This window comes from Augochlora pura, chromosome 7 (genome assembly GCF_028453695.1).
Source record: "Augochlora pura isolate Apur16 chromosome 7, APUR_v2.2.1, whole genome shotgun sequence".
NCBI classification, from domain to species: Eukaryota; Metazoa; Arthropoda; class Insecta; order Hymenoptera; family Halictidae; genus Augochlora; species Augochlora pura.
The window spans coordinates 29,948,650-29,969,069 of NC_135778.1; the positions used below are offsets into that span (position 1 = coordinate 29,948,650).

The 20,420-nt window shown below is 31.5% G+C and overlaps 2 protein-coding genes across 2 annotated transcripts in view; both read right to left on the reverse strand.

The window, feature by feature from the left end:
* The window catches only part of Flo2 (flotillin-2), a 38,868-nt gene that overhangs the window by 7,782 nt on the left and 10,666 nt on the right, over positions 1-20,420 (reverse strand). The window lies entirely within an intron of this gene.
* On the reverse strand, positions 1,467-3,614 carry LOC144471979 (uncharacterized). Its single transcript, XM_078184607.1, has one exon. It carries the CDS (start codon positions 3,426-3,428, stop codon positions 1,467-1,469), a length of 1,962 nt encoding a protein of 653 aa, XP_078040733.1. The 5' UTR covers positions 3,429-3,614.

The following is a 20,420-nucleotide window of genomic DNA, read 5'->3' on the forward strand; positions in this document are numbered from 1 at the left end:
TAAACAAATATATTTTTAGACTACATTATGTATGATAACAGTAAGCAATATCTTTTTTAAAAATATTTTAATTATATTTAGTTGTTACGTATGAAATATTTTATTTTTAACAGTAATCACAAATAAATATAATTTTTGTCCCAACAAAGATAATAAATGATAAGTAATGTCCTTTTGAAAAACACTATAATTTTATTAAGTTATTTTATATTTTATTACTTTTCACTAACATATACATCTTATTAAATTTGAATATATTGTTACTATTTCTGACGTAGTATAATTCGAAGATAGATCGGAATGATTTATGATATCGACTAACAAAATTGTGCTTTCTTAATTGTTTCAAACGAGATAGCAAAAATAAGTGATTGTGAATAAATTATGTTTCCGAAATATTCAAAAATAATATCAACCTATTGCTTTATCTATAAATACATTTTCCAAGGTTAAGATTCAACACTTTTTTGCAGCGTGACATTGGCAACTTTCCATATACATTAACAATCTTGACGCGATAAGAAGTTTATATTCCTCTTCTTACTTGGTGCCCCATTACCGCAGCTGTCAGTTGCTATTGGCCAATGGCGATCTTCGTCAGTGATGAGGCAGCTACTAAGAGAGGGACTATAAACACAAAAGTGTATTCTTGTCGTGTAAGGACTATAGAAACGTTTCCTTTATGTTTACGAGAACACTTGTCGTCGCAAAACACCGCGAACAGTATTAACACTATAGCCACCGAACATTAAAATGATTACCAAGGTAAATGATTGTAATATGGAACATCGTCAGATCATAAAATATTAACGAACACGAATGATTATCGTATTTGTTTCACAGAATAGATAATCATAGTAACGCACAGATAACAATCATGCTAACAATAGCTTAGTCGAGCGTTTGTGCAGAAGGGTAACATCTTTATTTCTAAAAATGTGCAATAGTCTACTCAACTATTACAATTGCCTTTAATTAAGGATGCATTAAAGAACGCTAATTTATATTAATATTGAATTTATTTTTTTCCTTAGAACTTACACATTTATGAAAACCTTTCATAAATCTATAATATGTAAATATGTACTTTACCTAGCACAGATTAATGACACAAATCATAAAAAGAAAGGGTTACAAAAACACTGTTTATAATTAAATATTATTTATGATATAGCCCTGTTTGCATTATATCGTTATATTAATGACACAAATCATAAAAAGAAAAGGTTATAAAAATACTATTTATAATTAAATATTATCGATGATATGGCACTGTTTGTACTATATAATGCATTCCAATATATTTTCAGCCAGTTTAGATATCGGACAAATACACGTCAGCAAACAGAGGATTCCAAAGGTCTTTAGGAGAGTCTGGTTTCATTTTAACAATCCTATGGTGAGAACATTGCTTTTACTTAGATTTTATTTCTAACTCAGAGAGTCCAAGGCTACCATAATACTGTTTACATTTCCAACAACTGATACCAGCCACTTTCTGCAACGTTTCTTGTTTTACAATTAACTATGTCCTCTTCCTCATATGGCACATCAGAGCTCTTATGAGACACATTTTCTGATATATTATTGTTACTAATTTTCGTGCAAACAACTTCAGAAGTTAATTTCCCTTGAAGTATTTCACCCAAGAGATAAAATGTTTCATCACTAGACGCGAGACTGATGGTTTCTTCAACCAATTTTGACGATTTTCTTTCTTGTGTTTGACTTTTATTATTATTATCAATGTTTTCAGTTTCTTCTTCTGATTTGTTTACCGTACGTTTTGTATAAATTTTCTCAGCTTCTTCTGTTGGTACATTGTTAGCGATACGTTTAGTGTTCACATTCATGTGAACACTAAACGACGGAGATGGTATAATTTCATTATTGTTTTTGACGCTCTTGTTCTGTGAGGTATTAAATGATTTTAATTGGTTCACTGAATATAGTTCATTTGGAATAGATGTATGTCCATTTGAACATTGACTGGGGTTAGTAATTCTAGTATCAATAAATGAATTAAATTTTCTTCTCATAATGTCTGTATATTGTATTTTGCTTTCTTCAGATGAAACGAACGGAAGCCTCGATTGTTTCAAATTCTTTCCACTATTCAATAATGTGGTTCCGACATTATATGGTTTGCGGAGTCCCATTCTTTTTGGCAATCTAGACAGTGGTCTACATTCAACTTCATCTTTATTATTCAAAATAGTTGAACACTGATTTTCTTTAGTTTCTACAAATGTAGAAAGATTTTCATCAAAACTATTAGCCAAAATGGTAATATCTTCTCGAAGTAGACTAGGTGTATCAATCTCATTAGTGTCATGCAAAGTGGAATGGCCAGGTGTAAATCTCTTTTTCTTAAATCTAGACCCCTTCACAAGTACTGGACTACATAATAACTTTTCATTTACTATTTGATTTTGAACAAATTTATCATCAGCTAGAGGTGTTTCATTTAAACCCAATCTGGTGTCCCAATTGTATGTTGTTGAATTCTCGGGTGATGTTTGTAATACAACGTTGCTATTATCACTTTTACATTCAAACACTTGAAATGGAACTTTTTTCACAGCATTTTCATATTTTTGCAATTTATCTTTAATTATTTCTTTATCTACTACTTCATTGGAACGAGAAACTTCTATGTTTTTCTGTAGATTTTTTCTTGATGTAAGAAATTCAGGTTGTATCAGTGTAGTTAATTTCTTATGTTTCTTCTTGTTTATAGTCATTTTGCTTTCTTCAGATGGAACGAACGGAAGCCTCGATTGTTTCAAATTCTTTCCACTATTCAATAATGTGGTTCCGACATTATATGGTTTGCGGGGTCCCATTCTTTTTGGCAATCTAGACAGTGGTCTACATTCAACTTCATCTTTATTATTCAAAATAATTGAACACTGATTTTCTTTAGTTTCTACAAATGTAGAAAGATTTTCATCAAAACTATTAGCCAAAATGGTAACATCTTCTCGAAGTAGACTAGGTGTATCAATCTCATTAGTGTCATGCAAAGTGGAATGGCTAGGTGTAAATCTCTTTTTCTTAAATCTAGACCCCTTCACAAGTACTGGACTAAGTAATAAATTTTCATTTATTATTTGGTTTTGAACAAACTTATCATCAGCTGGAGGTGTTTCATTTAAACCCAATCTGGTGTCCAAATTGTATGTTGTCGAATTCTTGGGTGATGTTCGTAATGCAACGTTGCTATTATCACTTTTACATTCAAATACTTGAAATGGAACTTTTTTCACAGCATTTTCATAAGATTTTTGGTATTTATAGTTCTCAATACATACCTTTTTATATTGTTCGAACAGGTTCCCGAGATTTTCGGCAAATTTCTTGATGTCATTTCGTACGACTTTGTTCTCTATACAATAGTCAAATTGAAGAAAAACAGAGGTATCCATCGGGAAGTAAACGAGGTTAAGTATTTGGTTTTTTTTCGAACAACTCGACACCTCACCTGTATTTTTCACTTCGCACTAATTAATGTGCTGTATATTTTTATTGTACATACCAGTTATCACACCGAACATAGAAGCGAACAAATTCAATGAAGGAAAAGATTTATTATTCATTCCCACAATGTCGTACTCTTGGTATCACTTTTCACCGTAGGAAGCGTGTTAGAAAGGTTTAAATATCGCGCTTCATTCGCACATGGTCGTACCGCTGTGCTGTCTACCGTTTGCGCGTTGCTATCGATTGTCGATGTGTAGATCGTTGAAGCTTATTGCGTTTAGTAAGAAATATATATAATCTCACATTAGTGTATTAAATAAACTACTTATAAACCACATATTAATATCAATCGCACATATTCCCAAATAATATCAATAGAAGCTTTAAAATTTTTATTTCTAAAAATATGCAATAGTGTGCTCAACTAGAATTGTCTTTAATTAAGGATCCATTAAAGAACGGTAATTCGTATTAATATTGAATATTAAATATGCTTTTCAATCATACTTAATATGCAGATTCAATATTAACAAATATTAAAAAGCATATATATATATATATATATGTCAGTTTAATATCAACGAATACGTATTATATATAATTAGCAAATTTGCGAATTTAATATTGAAGACCGTATTTAATAATTTTACATTAATATTGACGTTTCAAGTACATATTTAATCATTGTATTTGACATTAAACTGTCGGTTTTTCTTCCATGTTCTTAAAAAATTTTAATTTCCTCATACTCGCCTATAATTACACAGTTCATTAAAAAGAAACAAACTTTATTTACTTTGAAAAACATTTTCAATCGGATGTTTCATATTAACAATATTTAACCGCATATACATCTTGTGAAAATGACAAGATTTATCGTAACATCTACTTACCCGACAAATTTTATTCTGAACAGGTATTAAATAATTTGCAGTAGATATATTTTTACAATTTGAAAGATCGTGAAATGAAAATTTTTCAATCGGTTGTTTGAAAAACGACGGTGGCTTTATTGTTAAACGCGAACAATAGTTTCTTCGACATCATTTACGTAAGATACTCTATTTTATATACAGTTTTTTGTATGACGTATACAGATGGACATTTATCCGAATGAACAATTCACGGTGTATGAGTGACGAATTTTAGGATGACTTTATGAAAACGACTCACGGAAGAGTCAATGGACGTGTTTACACATGTAATCTAGATAAGCATATTTGCAATTGACCATCAACAATAACAACACCAATGCACCTTTTTCTTTGTAACGAAATATATTCATTCTCTTCAAGAATTATTTCTCATCAGCAGATTGCGGAGTTTTACGCAGGTTATTCAACGTTTCCTGCGTCAATTCCAAAATCAAAAGTTTATTATTCTTTCAATGTAATATTATAGTAAGTTGAACGCAATAATTGTTTAATTGCTTTTACTGTCTCGAGTTTCATCTGTTCATATTTTTATGATAAATACGTAAAGTTCGCAATCTAGCCATTGCGATTTTTAAGTATAAAACGAATAATTAATATTACTATAATAATGATAATAATAATCTTTTTTTTGGACAGGGAAGCGGAAAAATCTTCAGCAAGATACGTGGGGTGGGTGTATAATAATAATAATAATAATAATAATAATAATAATAATAATAATAATAATAATAATAATAATAATAATAATAATTTTTTTGGGGGCAGGGAAGCAGAAAAATCTTCAGCAAAATACGCGGGGTGTTAATAATAATAATAATAATAGTAATAATAATAATAATAATAACATTGTTATTGCGACCATTATTAAAGTAAAAATACTAGTAACGCTCTTAATTAAACATTGTGTTAGATTTACTGTTGTGTTAAATAAAAATTAACGTTCTTGGCGATTATTTCCTCAGAGTGGAATTCTATGCACTAATTAAAAATTGTCTCCGAGAAAAGAAATTGCACTGTCAGTTGCAAATGTGTGTCATCCGCAACTAGATTGCGGATTTTTATGCTGTCACGTTAAAACTGAGATGTAATATAGACGTTAATTCAGTGAACTTTAATGTTGAATATGTATGTTGAACTGCACATTTCATATTCAAAGATCGGTGTACAATATGCATATTTAACGTTGGCGGAAAAAATTACATATTTCATGTGCACATTTAATGTTGAACATAGAGGTGTATACTTCATATGCACATTTAATGTTGAACATAGAGGTGCATACTTCATATGCACAATTGATGTTGAACATAGAAGTACATATTTGATATGCATATATTATATTGGTAAGCAAAAGTGCATATATCATATGCATATTTGATATTGAACGTGAAAGTGCATAATTAATGTGCATATTTAATATTGAACATAGAAGTGCATTTCTAATATGCATATATGATGTGCATATTCAATGTTGAACACAAAGTATATTCTTCATATGCATATATGATGTGCATATTTAATGTTGAACATAGATGTGCATATTCAATATGCATATTTGATACTGGATATTGTAGCGCAATAATTATCGATTGAAGTGTATATTAAATCTACGAATTTAACGTTACAAATTAAAATATACATTAAATTCGCAAATTTAATATCGAGGTTCATAGGAAATACAGGAATATATCGATGGAGTATAGTTTTCTTACGCCAATGCAGCAATGAAGTGCAAACTTCGTATGCAAACGTAATATTGAAGTGAACAACTTAATATGTAAATTTCACACACAAATATAACAATGAAATGCACACTTAATATGCAGCTATCACATTAAAGTGCATATTCAATATGTCAATTTAATATCGAGATGTATATTTAATATGCAAATTTTACATTAAAGCACATATTCAATATGCAAATTTAATATCGAAGTATATATTTAATATTAAAGATTACAGTGCACATAATTTAAGATTGATGTGCAACGTTGCGAATATTAATGCGCAACGTTGTGAATATTAATGGGGAACATTAACAGTACCAAAAGTCTCCATAATAATCCGCAGTCTAGCCACGACGTATCAAAACGATAAAAGCATCTATTTTTCCTGAACGTTTATATAATAAACAAAAACACGATGATGTACTTGATACATTATTTCACGTTAAACAATCGTTCCGTTGCGGTCAAAGCTCTAGTCAATATACGTGCTCTCGCTCGACAATCTGAATTCCGACAACCCTCCAATAAAATAACCGAATATAATATAATTTTGTCACGAATGCAATAACAAATATAATAAATATATATATATATACTACGTATCTACAGCTAGAGTAAACATGTACAATATCAGAGCTGAAAATAGCGAAAGATTTCTGTATTTAGCGAATTAATGGTGTCAATCGTAACAGTCAGGGTCTATTCGCATTACAACAATAAATTATAATTTTTATTAGAAGAAAATCTATACGTAAGCTAGGAAGAAAGATCAATTTTGACATCTACGAATTTAGCAGTTTTCTGATTTACCGGTTGAGACTGGATTGCTTATGTATTACTAATAGCTGCAAAATTTCGAAAACATTTCTTAAATAAAATCTAATCAGTGAAGATATGATTATTTTTTTGTAAATAAATTCTGTTTATTTTTTTTATTTAATAATTACTTGCAGCTACATCAATTATCTTGAGAAATAAAAGATTTGTTCATTCTACCTGCTTTTATAAAATTATAGAAATTGGTTCGATTTAAGTGTTCGCAGAAACATTTACAGTAAAATGATAATAATTCCATTGCACATTATATCGTCAGTTTTATGTTTATTCTTCCAAGAATTGTCAAATCTGTGAAAGTTGCTAAGATGACAGTTTTAGGTGACTGGCAAAATTGTTTCCGAACGATGAAGGCCTAATTTCCTCAAAGAAAGCTTTCCGAAAAGAAATTTTCAAATTTCAAATTGTCATCCCTCGAGAAAAATTTGTTCTAACCTCTTTTATTGAAAAAGAAAACCTGTAATATCCCTGTAATATAAGTCATAACAGCTGTCCACGTTCTTCGTATCCTTCGTACATCCAACATAGGAACGGAGTGGACATTTATTGTGACTGTGAGTATGCATCAGGTTTCTTTCCTCGAAAATTTCACTTATCTTTAAGAATATAAACAAATGCCAGAACACATTATTATTATTGAACAAAGAAACATGTTATTATATTCAAAAGGCCGAATGTTATGGCAATCAGAAGCTTTTTCTGAAGCTCGAACGTATACTTCATCAAGGTTGAGGAGAATCCATTTACTTTTGGTACTCAAGGATATTCGAAGGTCAGGTCACGACATGGATTGTCGGATTCATTCCCACCTCGACCATGAAACGATATATTCCTCAGAATGAAATGAAAATATGTTTCATTAAGAAATACATCAATGACCTTGGAGGCTCGACAATGTGACCTTGAGTAAACTGCAAGCTTTTCTGTTCTATTATCAAGTATAAGCGAGATATCCAAGGTGATCAAGCTAGACCCTTGTTTATCGACAGTTGTATCGCCAATGATTATGTCAACAATATATCAAGAATTTGTCAAGAAGTGGTAGATAAACAACGCGCGGACTGATTTAGAAACAGGCTACACATATCGCGAAGTTATCTGTGAAACGTACCAGTACGATAATTGTTGTAAATTCGTTAAACAGACCAGATCGTCGTTGTAGCTGTCATGGAGTATGACAGCGATGCCTAACTGTCGAATCGTGACACCGAGGAGTGCAGCACTGGACGACCTTGTTATAGGAAAACGTTATATTAGAGGAAGCCAATGTTGTAATAAACTGTGTGCATATATGTTGTATAATAAACTAAATCATTGACACGTTTATGGTAAACTGTAATAGCGTTGTCAAATTGTTACTGTCGCACCAATGTATACGGCGACGTTCGATATGTGTACACTGCGCATGGTACGCAGATGATTAAGCCGGATTTCAAGTCGAAGGAGTGGGGATAGGTCACGTGACACGGCAACCGTACAAGAACATAAGTTATGTTCGCTACGCCACTGCACGGTGCGAATCAACAACGGCCACCGCGTCACGTGAGCTATCCTCGCATTTTCGGCGTGAAATCTGGCATAATCATTCGGCTGCCACGACACTGCGTGTAGTAGTATGGTGAATCATGCCAATTAATGAGCGTTCTCGATGCTGAAGATGTAATATCGCTGAATTTTGTATTGCAATGCAAATTAATAAAGTGCTCGTGCATAAGGTGTTTCGAAAATGTAAGATTAATTTCGTAGAATAAATTGTTAGGAATTGTAGAAGAAATTGTTGTAATTAATGAAGGTAAATTGTTAATTGTTGGTTTTACGTTTGCGTGTTATAGTTTAGTCGGAAAATTTATGCGAACGTTTTATAGGATAATTACAAGAGGAAATCGAAAACATTTGATCGAAATGTTTCGAAATGAAAGGAAAACTTTTATTAAAATAGTTTGTTTACAATGTTTTGTTCGAACAATTTTGAAATTCGACAAACATTTTGTTGGCATTGTTTGAGATCTCTAGAGCTGTTCGCTGGCGTAATGAAAAATATTTAGCGGAATAATGGCTGATCGAACTGTAGCAATGTAAATGGCGTAGGCTTAGGTACAGTGACATAGACATCATTATCATGATTAGCAACCATTTTTTTTTATAATGCATTGTACATGTAGCTGAGGCAGTGCGCATTAATTAGACGTAAACGATAATGTATTACCTAGATATTGATGCATATTCGAGTATATGCATACAGCTACAATAAAATGAACTAATGTGATATTGTACAAATTTGTTGTTAATGTCCAATTTTAGTAGAAGCATGCGTCCAATCACTATGAATATTTACGCAATACTGTTTGCATTTATATCGTTTTGTTTTGGTTAAACGCGTTTTTTAATCGGGAATCAAATTATATTTATTTAAATTATTGTATTTTTACTTAGCCTTTATTTACCAGAATCAGATTATTAACATTTTTCTTAAATTTTGTAGTTACTTGATCATTATGATTTATACTATAAAATTGTATTGCTAACATATTACTATTATTGCAATAATATTATTGTTATAATAATATATTTGTAATACATTTTATTAATACTATCATTATAATAATGATATTATTATATTTTGTTATTACTATTATAGATTGAAAGTAAAGGATATAGTAAATTAATGATTTAATTATTACAATTCATCTTTCTATTACATATTTTGCAAAAAACATGAAAGTATCAATTTATGTCTTAATTCATAATACATATACCTAGCATCATTTGTTAAATTAAATCAATTATTTGTCCAATCATGTGAAGGAAATTTCTTTATCTTATTTTTTCGTAGTCGTAGTAGTATAATTTATATTATTATGTTCGCTGAAAAATGATCAACTTTTGGTAAGTACTATGATAAGTGTACTCTTGAAACTTCTGAAAACAATGTCAATTAAATAAAGCAATAATGGATGACATAGCTATGAATGCACTGCATTGACATAACCCATTGGTAATTACATAACAAATCCAATTTTAGCGATCATAAAATTACTTGTCAAAGTCATCATTCTAAAAAATTTTAAATCACTGATACATTGACACAGATTATTATTAAATTTGCTGTCAATTACCTATTGTTGCGCGGTGCGTTACAGCGTCGATCGTATTTGACGACGATTGAATAACGCGCCTACCTCGCGATAAATTAATATGTTGAGGATAGATTTGAGGGTGAACCGAGATGGAACAAGGTGCCGTATTTAAACAAGGTTTAATAATAAAAGGACGAACAACTTATCACAAACTATAACACTATGTACAAAATGTCGTTTGTCGGACTAGATGAGAAGTTACCGAGTGCAAAGTGGAAAGTGAAGTAGGTACGCTTCTCATCCTCCGATTACGCCTTCGTATGTAAATGGAGTGGGTGGAGTTGGTATTTCATTGGCTACTTAAATTATCTTAAAACCAATGAATATTAGAGAGATGGCCAAGAAGAGGGGACAGCAGAAATCTGGGAATTCTCCGCTTTTCATTGTATTTAGCGTAGCTGTCGCTGGCCGTACCCCTGCTCGTGGCCACATCTGGTATCGGTTGTCGAAGGCCCGAAAGCTTCGACGCGGTATTATGAAGAATCTACCTGGGGTTCGTCATAACTTAATTACATGGGTCGCTCGCGACGCAACACCTATAATAATTAGTCACCAATTAATTACCAATAAACAACGTCAGTAAAGTGTTACTAATCCTTCGTCATTATAATCATGAGAGCGTTCCAAACCTGCTATTACACCTAGAAAGTTATTTCTGAGGCGATTTCCAGTAATATTGTTCCGTACAAAAATGTTCTCCGCGTCTTTGTTAAAGATCTTTATGAAAGAAAAAGTTACTTCGAATCACCTCAGACATCACCTCGTATACATTGGTTTTTAATATTTTTAAAATTCCTGCAACGTAGTAACAACAAAGTAGCAATATTGTTTATTTCGGAAACTCATCGAATTTTTGACATTTTTTTATGTAGTTGGGCTAGGATTGAAATAATGGTTGCACAATAAATAGAGCTTTCTTTCATGATCCATTTATTAAAAATATGCACTAATTCACATAGAGTGGTGTACGTGTATGTTGTGTTCTCTGGTGTGTGTACTTGTATATTTTGTTACTTTCAATTAGATTAAAGTATGACACGATCATTAATATTGTCCTCTATCTACGCGTTCAGACACTTCTAGCTTAGTAGATTCTCAAAATATATATATGTATATAATAATTAAATTTTGAATTTCTAACTAGAATCTTGGATATCGTTTTCTCGCTTTCTCACTGTAATCCATTTTTCTCGCATTAGCGTCATTTGTTATGACTCATTTACCACTCGTTTGGTCGGTTTCGCAGGTATTCTTTGTTTCCCGAAGATCTTCGCGTTCCTATCATGCGCTTGAAGCTACGCCAATGGGACCAGGCCGCCATTAACGAACAAGCAAAACGTCGTTTCCTTAAAATGGAACGCATTTATACGTAGGATGTACAATAATTAGACTGTGCATTTTTATGCATTTATGCAACTTGGAAATGTTGAGACGTTGATCAGTTTGAAAATTCATTAAAATTCAATACCGTTCTTTCTTTCATTTTGAAATCAGTATTCATTTTCAGAAAATAACATTTTGTTTAAAATATTTCTAGTTTCTAAAATTCGGAGTAAAATTTCTTTCCTTTTTCTCAAACATTTTATTTGAACCTTAATTAAATTTAATAATAATTTTATAGCATTTTCTAAAATAAAAATTGAAATGCATTTTTTTGGGTTCGTATAAAAGGAATAGAAATTTTATTTTCATAATAATTTAGTGTTTTTCTCTGTATTTGCAAGAAAGAAAACATTTATTTCTGAATGTCTATTTCGATTTTCTTCTTCTAATTTTTTGCATGAAATCCTGTAGTCTAATGATGATTCGTTTATAACGTGTAACTTACAGCAACACACTAATTGCAAAGTTTGTTGTGTGATCACTAGACTACAAAATTCCATAAAAACTATTCCTTCGTGGAAAATTTTATTTTATTTCAGTAATTTAATCATACAGAAGTAAGAGAGAGGAAGAAGTTGCGGAAAATATTTCAAAGTTATCGAGGTTTGTTATAAATGCATAATTATCGGCAGTTTAATTATTATAAAATGGTACGATTTTTATTTGTTAACTTTGGATCCTGGTCGCGTACTTTTGCCCGGCAGTGTACATATACATATACACATATCTATAGCGTGTTCGGATCAACTTTACTTGCTGAAGTATGTCAAAAATGAACTGGAAATACTAAAAGAATGTCTTTCTATATAACCTTTGTTAAAAACAGTTTTTAAATATTTATAGTTCTTTCTGACATATACCGACAGGTCGAGTTAACACATTATAATAATTATGGTGAATATACAGTTATAATTTTCGCGTAGATTTACAATTTCGATCTAGTTTTTAACGATGGCACAAACACGCATTCTTATTTATCCGCAAAGGCTCATGGATCTCATTTATGGCACTGATCATCTACGAGTAATATCATAATAAATAATCGAATATTATTAGAATATAACTTTGACATAAACAATAGAATATTATTAGAAAAATTGGTAATGGTAAGAACATATTTTCTATTTGAAAAACTTTTCTACGGACTTATTTTCTAATCAATTTCATTGACCCATTATTTACTTATATTTAATCAATTTTATTGATTCATTATTTACTTCTATTTAATCAATTTCATTGACACATTATTTACTTGAATTAAAATAATTTAGTTGACTCATTATGTACTTTAATTCAAAGTGTAAATTATATAAATCTAAAATACGAGGTATAGTAGCAGAAGTATAGTCCTCACGCGATAGGACGTCTCACTGACTATACCAAATATTATATTATCGAAAATATTGTGATACCATTTTATTTAAATATGGTAATATTGAAACTATTATACTGTAATAGTGAAATGTATTTTTCCTGCCTTCATATACTGAAATATTGCAATATTTGAAATATTAAAAATATTAAAATATCATAAATATTAAAATATTATGAATATTAGGATACTGTGAACATTAAAATATTACGGATATTAAAATATTACGAATATTAAAATATTAGTATTATTATCTGAAATATTTGATTAAAATATTCAAAATTGTTGGTAATTACTGTCACTTTCTGCGACGGATAAAACAATTACCATAAGAGCAGATCCATGAACATTCTCACGGCAATTGCCAAGTGCCTAATCGAGGTATAGCTTAGGACAGGCAGAATTCTCATAATATTTCGCATGACTCAAGTTATAAGTTGTAACCTAAAACATTAATACATTTCCTGTGTGATAGATTTCGAATTAACAGTGTACGATAATAAGAATAATATTACATTGAAAGAAAAAACATGGTCGAATTAAAATATTACGTGTTCACATCACTGAGTGATTCAATGTTTTCTCACAAAAAAGGAGCTAAACGTTTACTACGTGCAAAAATGATGGTCATTTCGTTAAAAAATTGCAGTACAGCTTCCAATTTCGATGGAATAAGATCAAATAAAATATTCATTTGAATACATTTATTTCTAATAAATATTGGTGTCACATAGTGGAAACACAATATTAAAATGTATAAGATTAGAATTGTTTAAAACGCAACACATTTTAATGTACGATTATAATAAAATATAATATTTGCAAGAATGGATAAGGGACAGAGATTTTGATTAAACTTTTAATCATAAAGGAGAAACCAATAAAAGGGAGTTTTTGAGAAACGACCATCCTCTCCGACAAAATAAATCTACATTGTCCGAGATTAATTGTAAATAAAAATTTTCGTAGAAATAGTGAATTACTCATTGTTGCACTAGAAATATAATGAAGCAACATAAAATACAATAACACATTTATAAAAACAATGAAGAAGGTACTCCCTGGGTGTGTATGGCACTGCATACAAGTATATAAGGAAAAATAACCAGAATGAAAGTTCGACTATCACCGAATACAATATACTATTACATTAGCAAACTCGAATTACACGGTATAGTACAATGAGCGGTACAGATTAGAAGCCGAGAAATATTTGCAAATATTAGTTTATCAGATTGTTGCACTAAAAATGGCGCCCACTAACTTACAATATTTTTAAAGTTCTTGAAGATTTCGAATTAGAAATAATGAGTTCGTTTATGACAACATTTATACTGAAACTTGTTCAATAATGATTTTACTGATCTCTGTAAATTCAAAAACTGATGAAATGTTTATTTAAACATAAACTGGGTTTATTCATTTTTATAAAAATAGAAATAGTTGAATTATATGTATATATTTATTTAGTTACTTTTTACTCTGTCACTGTATACAAGGTTATTAATTATTAAATATAGAACAAAAAGAACTTCCATTTTCTAATAAATGTCGTTCCATTTAGTATATATGTTTGTTATTTATAACTACGGTATATGGAATCTAATTTAGTTACGCAGTTATAAATACAAACAAAATATTCGCTTGGGAAGTGTTCTATATTTAATAATTAATAAACTTGTTGAAAAATGATAGAAGATTAGCTTATTTTTAAATTCACTTTCACTCGAATTTTTAGAATTCATTCTACACGCTACCATAATTGGCCAAGATCGCGAGCTATAATAATGATGTGCCCTGTTTAGGCAAAACTGGTTGTACACTATGCGACACTTACCTTTCTATACCTAAATATAAAGATTTCGAAAATATCGATTTGAGTAGAAAATATTTTGCGAAATAGAAAATTCACTAGACCAGTTAGTAAAACAAAAATTAAAATTTTCTATTTAAAAGAATTTTTTCTATTTGAAAATTCTTCTATTTACATGAATGTACAATCTTTACGCGACAAGAAGGCACCTTTGTGATTACATTCCCCCTCGCACTAGTTGCCCGACTACCGCAGATAATAAAAGGGAGTATACATATAAACACAATGGCACCATCTTGTAGCACGAAACTATGCAGAAGCCAATTCTTCAATTTCGAATGTCTTAGTTTCAGTACAAATCGTGTCAATACACCCCAAAAGTAAATACAATACTAAATCGTCCAATTGATTTACAAAGTCGCCACTTCACATGCAAGAACCTAATATTCAATAATGGCAAAGCGCTTTTCAAACGTATTATTTACGTCCATTGTTCGAACGTAATCGACAATATTCATTATCGAACTATTCCTTAAGACCCCATTAATGAGTGTCGCGTCGCGAGCAGGTAGATTTTTATAACACGCATCGAAACTTTCGGGCCCTCGACAACCGCTACCAGATGTGGCCATGAGCAGAGGTACGGCCAGCAACAGCGACGCTAAACACAATGAAATCTGAGAATTCCCAGATTTTTGCCGTCCCTTCTTCTTTGGCCATCTTTCTAATATTCTTTGGTCTTAACATTATTTAAGAAGCCAATGAAGTCTGACACCACCCACGCCATTTACATAGGAAGGCGTAATCGATGAGAAGCGTACCTACTTTACTTCATTGTCTTTAGCGTCGCTATCGCTGGCCGTAATCCTGCTTATGGCCTGGTAGCGGTTGTCGAGGGCCCGAAAGTTTCTACGTGTGTTATAAAAATCTACCTGGGCGCCGTCATAAACTTAACTGAATAGACCGCTCGCGACGCGACAATGAGTAATAAATAATTTCAAAAGACACAATGTTCCTTGATTATTATAATTGATTTTTGTTCATTAACAAAGTATTGGTAATCATACATTGTTAGTAAAATATTAACAAAACAATTTGACACATGTATACATATTACATATATATATATATAAAATTATGAATAAAAACTCTTGAATAAAAGGTTCCGGTTTTCCCATTGTTCATCGATCGAATCTCAAGTAATCTCGTTAGTATTGCTCCACAGAAATCATACGTCGACAAAATAATTTGCATCTCCTAATCGATCTTTTTGTCTCTGTTTAAATGGAAGTCGTAGAACTTTTTCATTTACTTAATTGTACAACATTTACACTGATTGTACAACACCCTCGAGACTATAAATGAAAGAGCGGAACTGTAATCGAGTATTGTTATAAAACTTCAATTACAAATTCGCTGAGAAACAAACATTTTAAAAAATTCAACGTTATTCACGTTTTCGAATATAGCAATATAAAAGCAAAATATCGAGATATCAAACGCAATCGATTGCAAGAAATAGGGTACAGGCTGCGACAGAAGTCTGTTTCCCGCCAAATTTCAAATATACGAAACTTTTCGGAAACTCATTGAAACGATTATTATTATTATACTTTTCGATTCTTTTCTAATGTTCACTCAATGTCTGTTAACAGTATTGTTTAACCCGAATTTTTAAAGATCGCAACATTATCATTTCTTCGAGCTATTCGAAATTTTTCGGTGAAACGCAGGTTTTTGTGGACAACTGTACCGCAAACACACATTCGAATTGTTAATCTTGGTCTACTCGCATTCGAAATTCTTGGAAAAAATGCGTCCCATAAGAACAGTAAATTACGGCATTGTGTTCCGCTGTGACGGGTACCACGTTTTATAGTCGCGTAACCTTAGAACTACGATAAAGTATATTATAAATCTCAACTAAACACTGCGCACTATTTATCGTTACTCGGTAATTACCAATGTAAATATATAAAAACTGATGTGGAACCATAACGCCGGCATCGGTATTGTATATCGGACGCGTTAAATCTACGGTAAAATGTCGAGAAGAAAAATGTATCTTGCTTAACGGAACAAGTGCAAATTAAGAGAAATCGAGGCTCGGGGTCGAGCAGAGGGAAAATCGTTCGAAAACATCGGTAAATATAGTTCTTTCATTTCTTCTTTACAATTCACTTCGTGAAACCTCGGGGATTCAAGGATCGCGCAAACTGTGCACGTTTCTTCGGTTTTCGACGGCCAACGACGCGCCTGAACACATTCAGGCTAGTATTTATTGCTGCGGATGATTATACAAATTTTGTTTGAATATAGTCAATATCACTTGGTAGATTCGATTAATTTCAATTAATTTTTATTAATTTCCATGAATTCCTTCTAGTTGAAATTTTTGTTCTTCGCGTTTAAGAGCGACTGCATCAGTATTGAAATTGTAAATAAATAATAATTAACAGTTTTTTTGCGTTGAAAGAATCATTTTCTGTGATTTCTCAATCATTCTTGCTTCTGTTTTAATCATCGACATTCGCGTAATTAAAGCATAGTCGCAAAGCATTGAAGTGCAACTTTCTAAATTATTTAAATATGTGATTTTTACAAAGATTCATCGAATGAAGTGTTATGTAGCCTGCAGATTTTTGTGCAAGATAAAAATTGTTTATCTCAATTGCAACAGAAACAATGTAAATATAAATCTGTTTCTGGAAGTTGAAAATAATGTAACGATGTTTCCAAATTGATTCCACGCAGAGGATGGATATTTTTATTGCAAATTTTAGCTGATGGAGTAAAATAGAATTATTACAAAGCAATTTATAAGTTGTTAATCGATTTCTGATAACTAAGTTATCGAGCGTTTCACTTCCACAAAATTGATTTTATTTTTCAAATCGAAGCATTATATTAGAAACTTTCGAGTTTAGGTATTCAATATTGCTGAAACTTATTTAATTAAAGAAAATGTTCCGTTCAGTATTGCTTCAAATTTTAATAATGTTTCGTCTTATTATTACAATTATTAATTCTGTTGCAATTTTATTTCCACTGTATCATAATTTCATTGTAATATCAAATCAATTCTAATTGAATTTAATTGTAAATCCAATTCAATTTTATTTCAATTTCGTTGTACTTTCAATTCAATATTATTTCAATTTTATCGTTGTTTCAATTCAATTTAACATTAATTTGATCGTAATTTTAATTCATTTTTGTATCATTCCTTCATGAAAATGTAAAATTCCAATATTACATTCTATTTATTTTAATACAAATAATTAAAATGCACTCAAATTTCGTCAAATATGTCAATAAAATGATGCTCCAATCAATAAAATTTGTTTGGTAACAATATAAATATGGATTATACTTCTAGCCGTCGGTAAATTTAAAAAAAATCCGCAGCCAGTAATTATCGTTCCCGTTTCCGTCAATGCCATAGTAGACCGCAATTACAGAACAAAAATGTCAAACCGATAGAACGAATCGAGGAATCATGCTATCTGTCTATACTATCGATTTACAATTGTACAGTACGATAACCATCGCAAAATGATCAGACATAATAATAAATATGGTCGCACGATGATTCGTAACGAGCAGGACGTTTCTCTAATTTTGGCAGTGTAGAACCGTAAAAACGATCATGGTCGCGTTCTCCTGAATGAGTTAATCGTTCGCGATCGTTTCACCGTCGATTTCAAATCAAAATCGAAAGCTACGTGGACGTCAATTCTCTTCGATTTCCATTTCGCCGTTCTCGCGCAGCGGGGATCTGAACTCCTGATCTATGATTTCGAATAAAAACACCACGAAGACGGTTCCGAGATCTCGCGCGGGCGTGTTCTCGCATTGACTACCCATCGGAAGGGGTGCACTAAACATCACTAAAAGTAGCTTAAACAAGACCCGAATAAGTTTTATCACTAACATGGCAGATCCTTTCTGAGAAAAGTCAAAAAATATCATCCTTTACTCTAGAAAATAAACTCGCTGCTCGCAAGGTATTTATAGGATGCACCGTTCGTCCAGACGCATCTATCAAAACCGCGATTGCGAACTTCTTCTAGTCACTGTACATTTCAACATTTACAGATTTGCAACATTGTGTAGGCGTTTCTAATCGATTCTCGGGAGCATTGAATTTTCAGGATGTTCCGCGTTTTAAATATCACAGTTACACGCTTGCAATTTGCTTAATTGTGTTCTGTATATCTTGAACAAGGTGGTATAACTTTTTGCTACACTATGCAATGAGAAATTATGTTTATATTGTTGTTTCGGAGGCTCAAAGCGCGCCAATTTTTAAGATTTTTTAGAGCAATATATTTTTTTGAATCTTTTATTTAATTTTCTGAAGCTTTTGCTATAGTATCATTAGATCTACCATTATACGACTTTAGGGTACTGTTTTATTCGTATTGCAAGAACGTTTACGAATTTTTAAAGATGGGAAAAATGTACGTTGTGTTCTTTACGTTATTATTGATGTTAAAGTCGAAACGATTCGCAAAGTTGAAAATTGTAGCTTTTCCATCAGAATTGAGTTTCAATTTTGAGTTTCGAGGCCAGCGGCGTTTGTCAGAAGAGTCTAGACAGAGTTGAAAATCTGAACACGTGTTCGACAATGTTCCAGGACAAACGGGGCATAAATAAGAAAGTGGTCGTTACATTATCTTCCACGCAGTATTTAAAATAATTTGTGCTTAGCTTTGTTATTAGACGTAGTTTTAGAAACAACCGTTCCAAAAATTCTTAGGTCGTACAATAAATTCGTTCGGGTCAAAATAAATTCACCGTAAAAATATTACAAACATTTCAAATTTCTTTAAATATTTCTTAGCAATTTTTTTCAATAATTGTCTAGCAACTTTTTAGTCATTTAGAATAACACTTTTAAACTACCAAAACTGATCACAAGATCAGTTACCTCACAGATCATATTTAGAAATTTAAATGTTCGCGCAACTTGGTGGGAAATAAATAAATGAAATAAAAATTGTCCGTGAAGTGAATATGTTTTAACAAATTATTCACCGTTTCGTTTTACTCGTCGAAGAACAAAATGGGAACGAACGAATTCGTCACGTGACCTAACGTTTCTTGACTTTTGGAATTTGTCAAAATAGATCGCACACTTTGAGTTTTACTAGAGCCTCGTCTACGTTTGGTAGTAGATCGTTGGAATAGGGCAATAGATCGTTCTACTTTAGTATAATCGACATTTACAGCTCCGACAGTTTTATATTAAAAATATTATATAGACATAGAGGTTGTATGGGTTCTGACCACTTTCAACGATCGCAATCGAATATTATAATTTGACATTTCGAAATTAGTTTTCTCTCTCTCTCTCTCTCTCTCTCTCTCTTTCTCTATAACATCTCTTTTTTTCTCTTTTTGTACTGGTCTAGATGTACTATATTTCTTGCTTATTTGTATCTTGCGTTTCGCTCTGCGGGGGGGGGGGGGGGGGGGGGGGGGGGGGAAGACGTTTCTATAATGGCTGACTGTTTCACGTTCTTGCACTTCCCCGTCTAGGATTTAATAGGTAAATATACGGGTATTTAAAGGACGAAGTAAGATTATGTTTTACTCGAAATTGGTTTGAAGACATTACTTTCTTGAAATATAACTAGAGCATATTGTGGAGTAAGCATTGTTGTCGAAACGTAGAACGAAAATATTATAATTGAAAAATTTAAGGAAAATATTTCATAAATACAGAACTAC

Coding starts and splice junctions, on each gene's coding strand:
- LOC144471979 (XM_078184607.1), bottom strand. CDS start 3,428: ATGGATACCTCTGTTTTTCTTCAATTTGACTATTGTATAGAGAACAAA.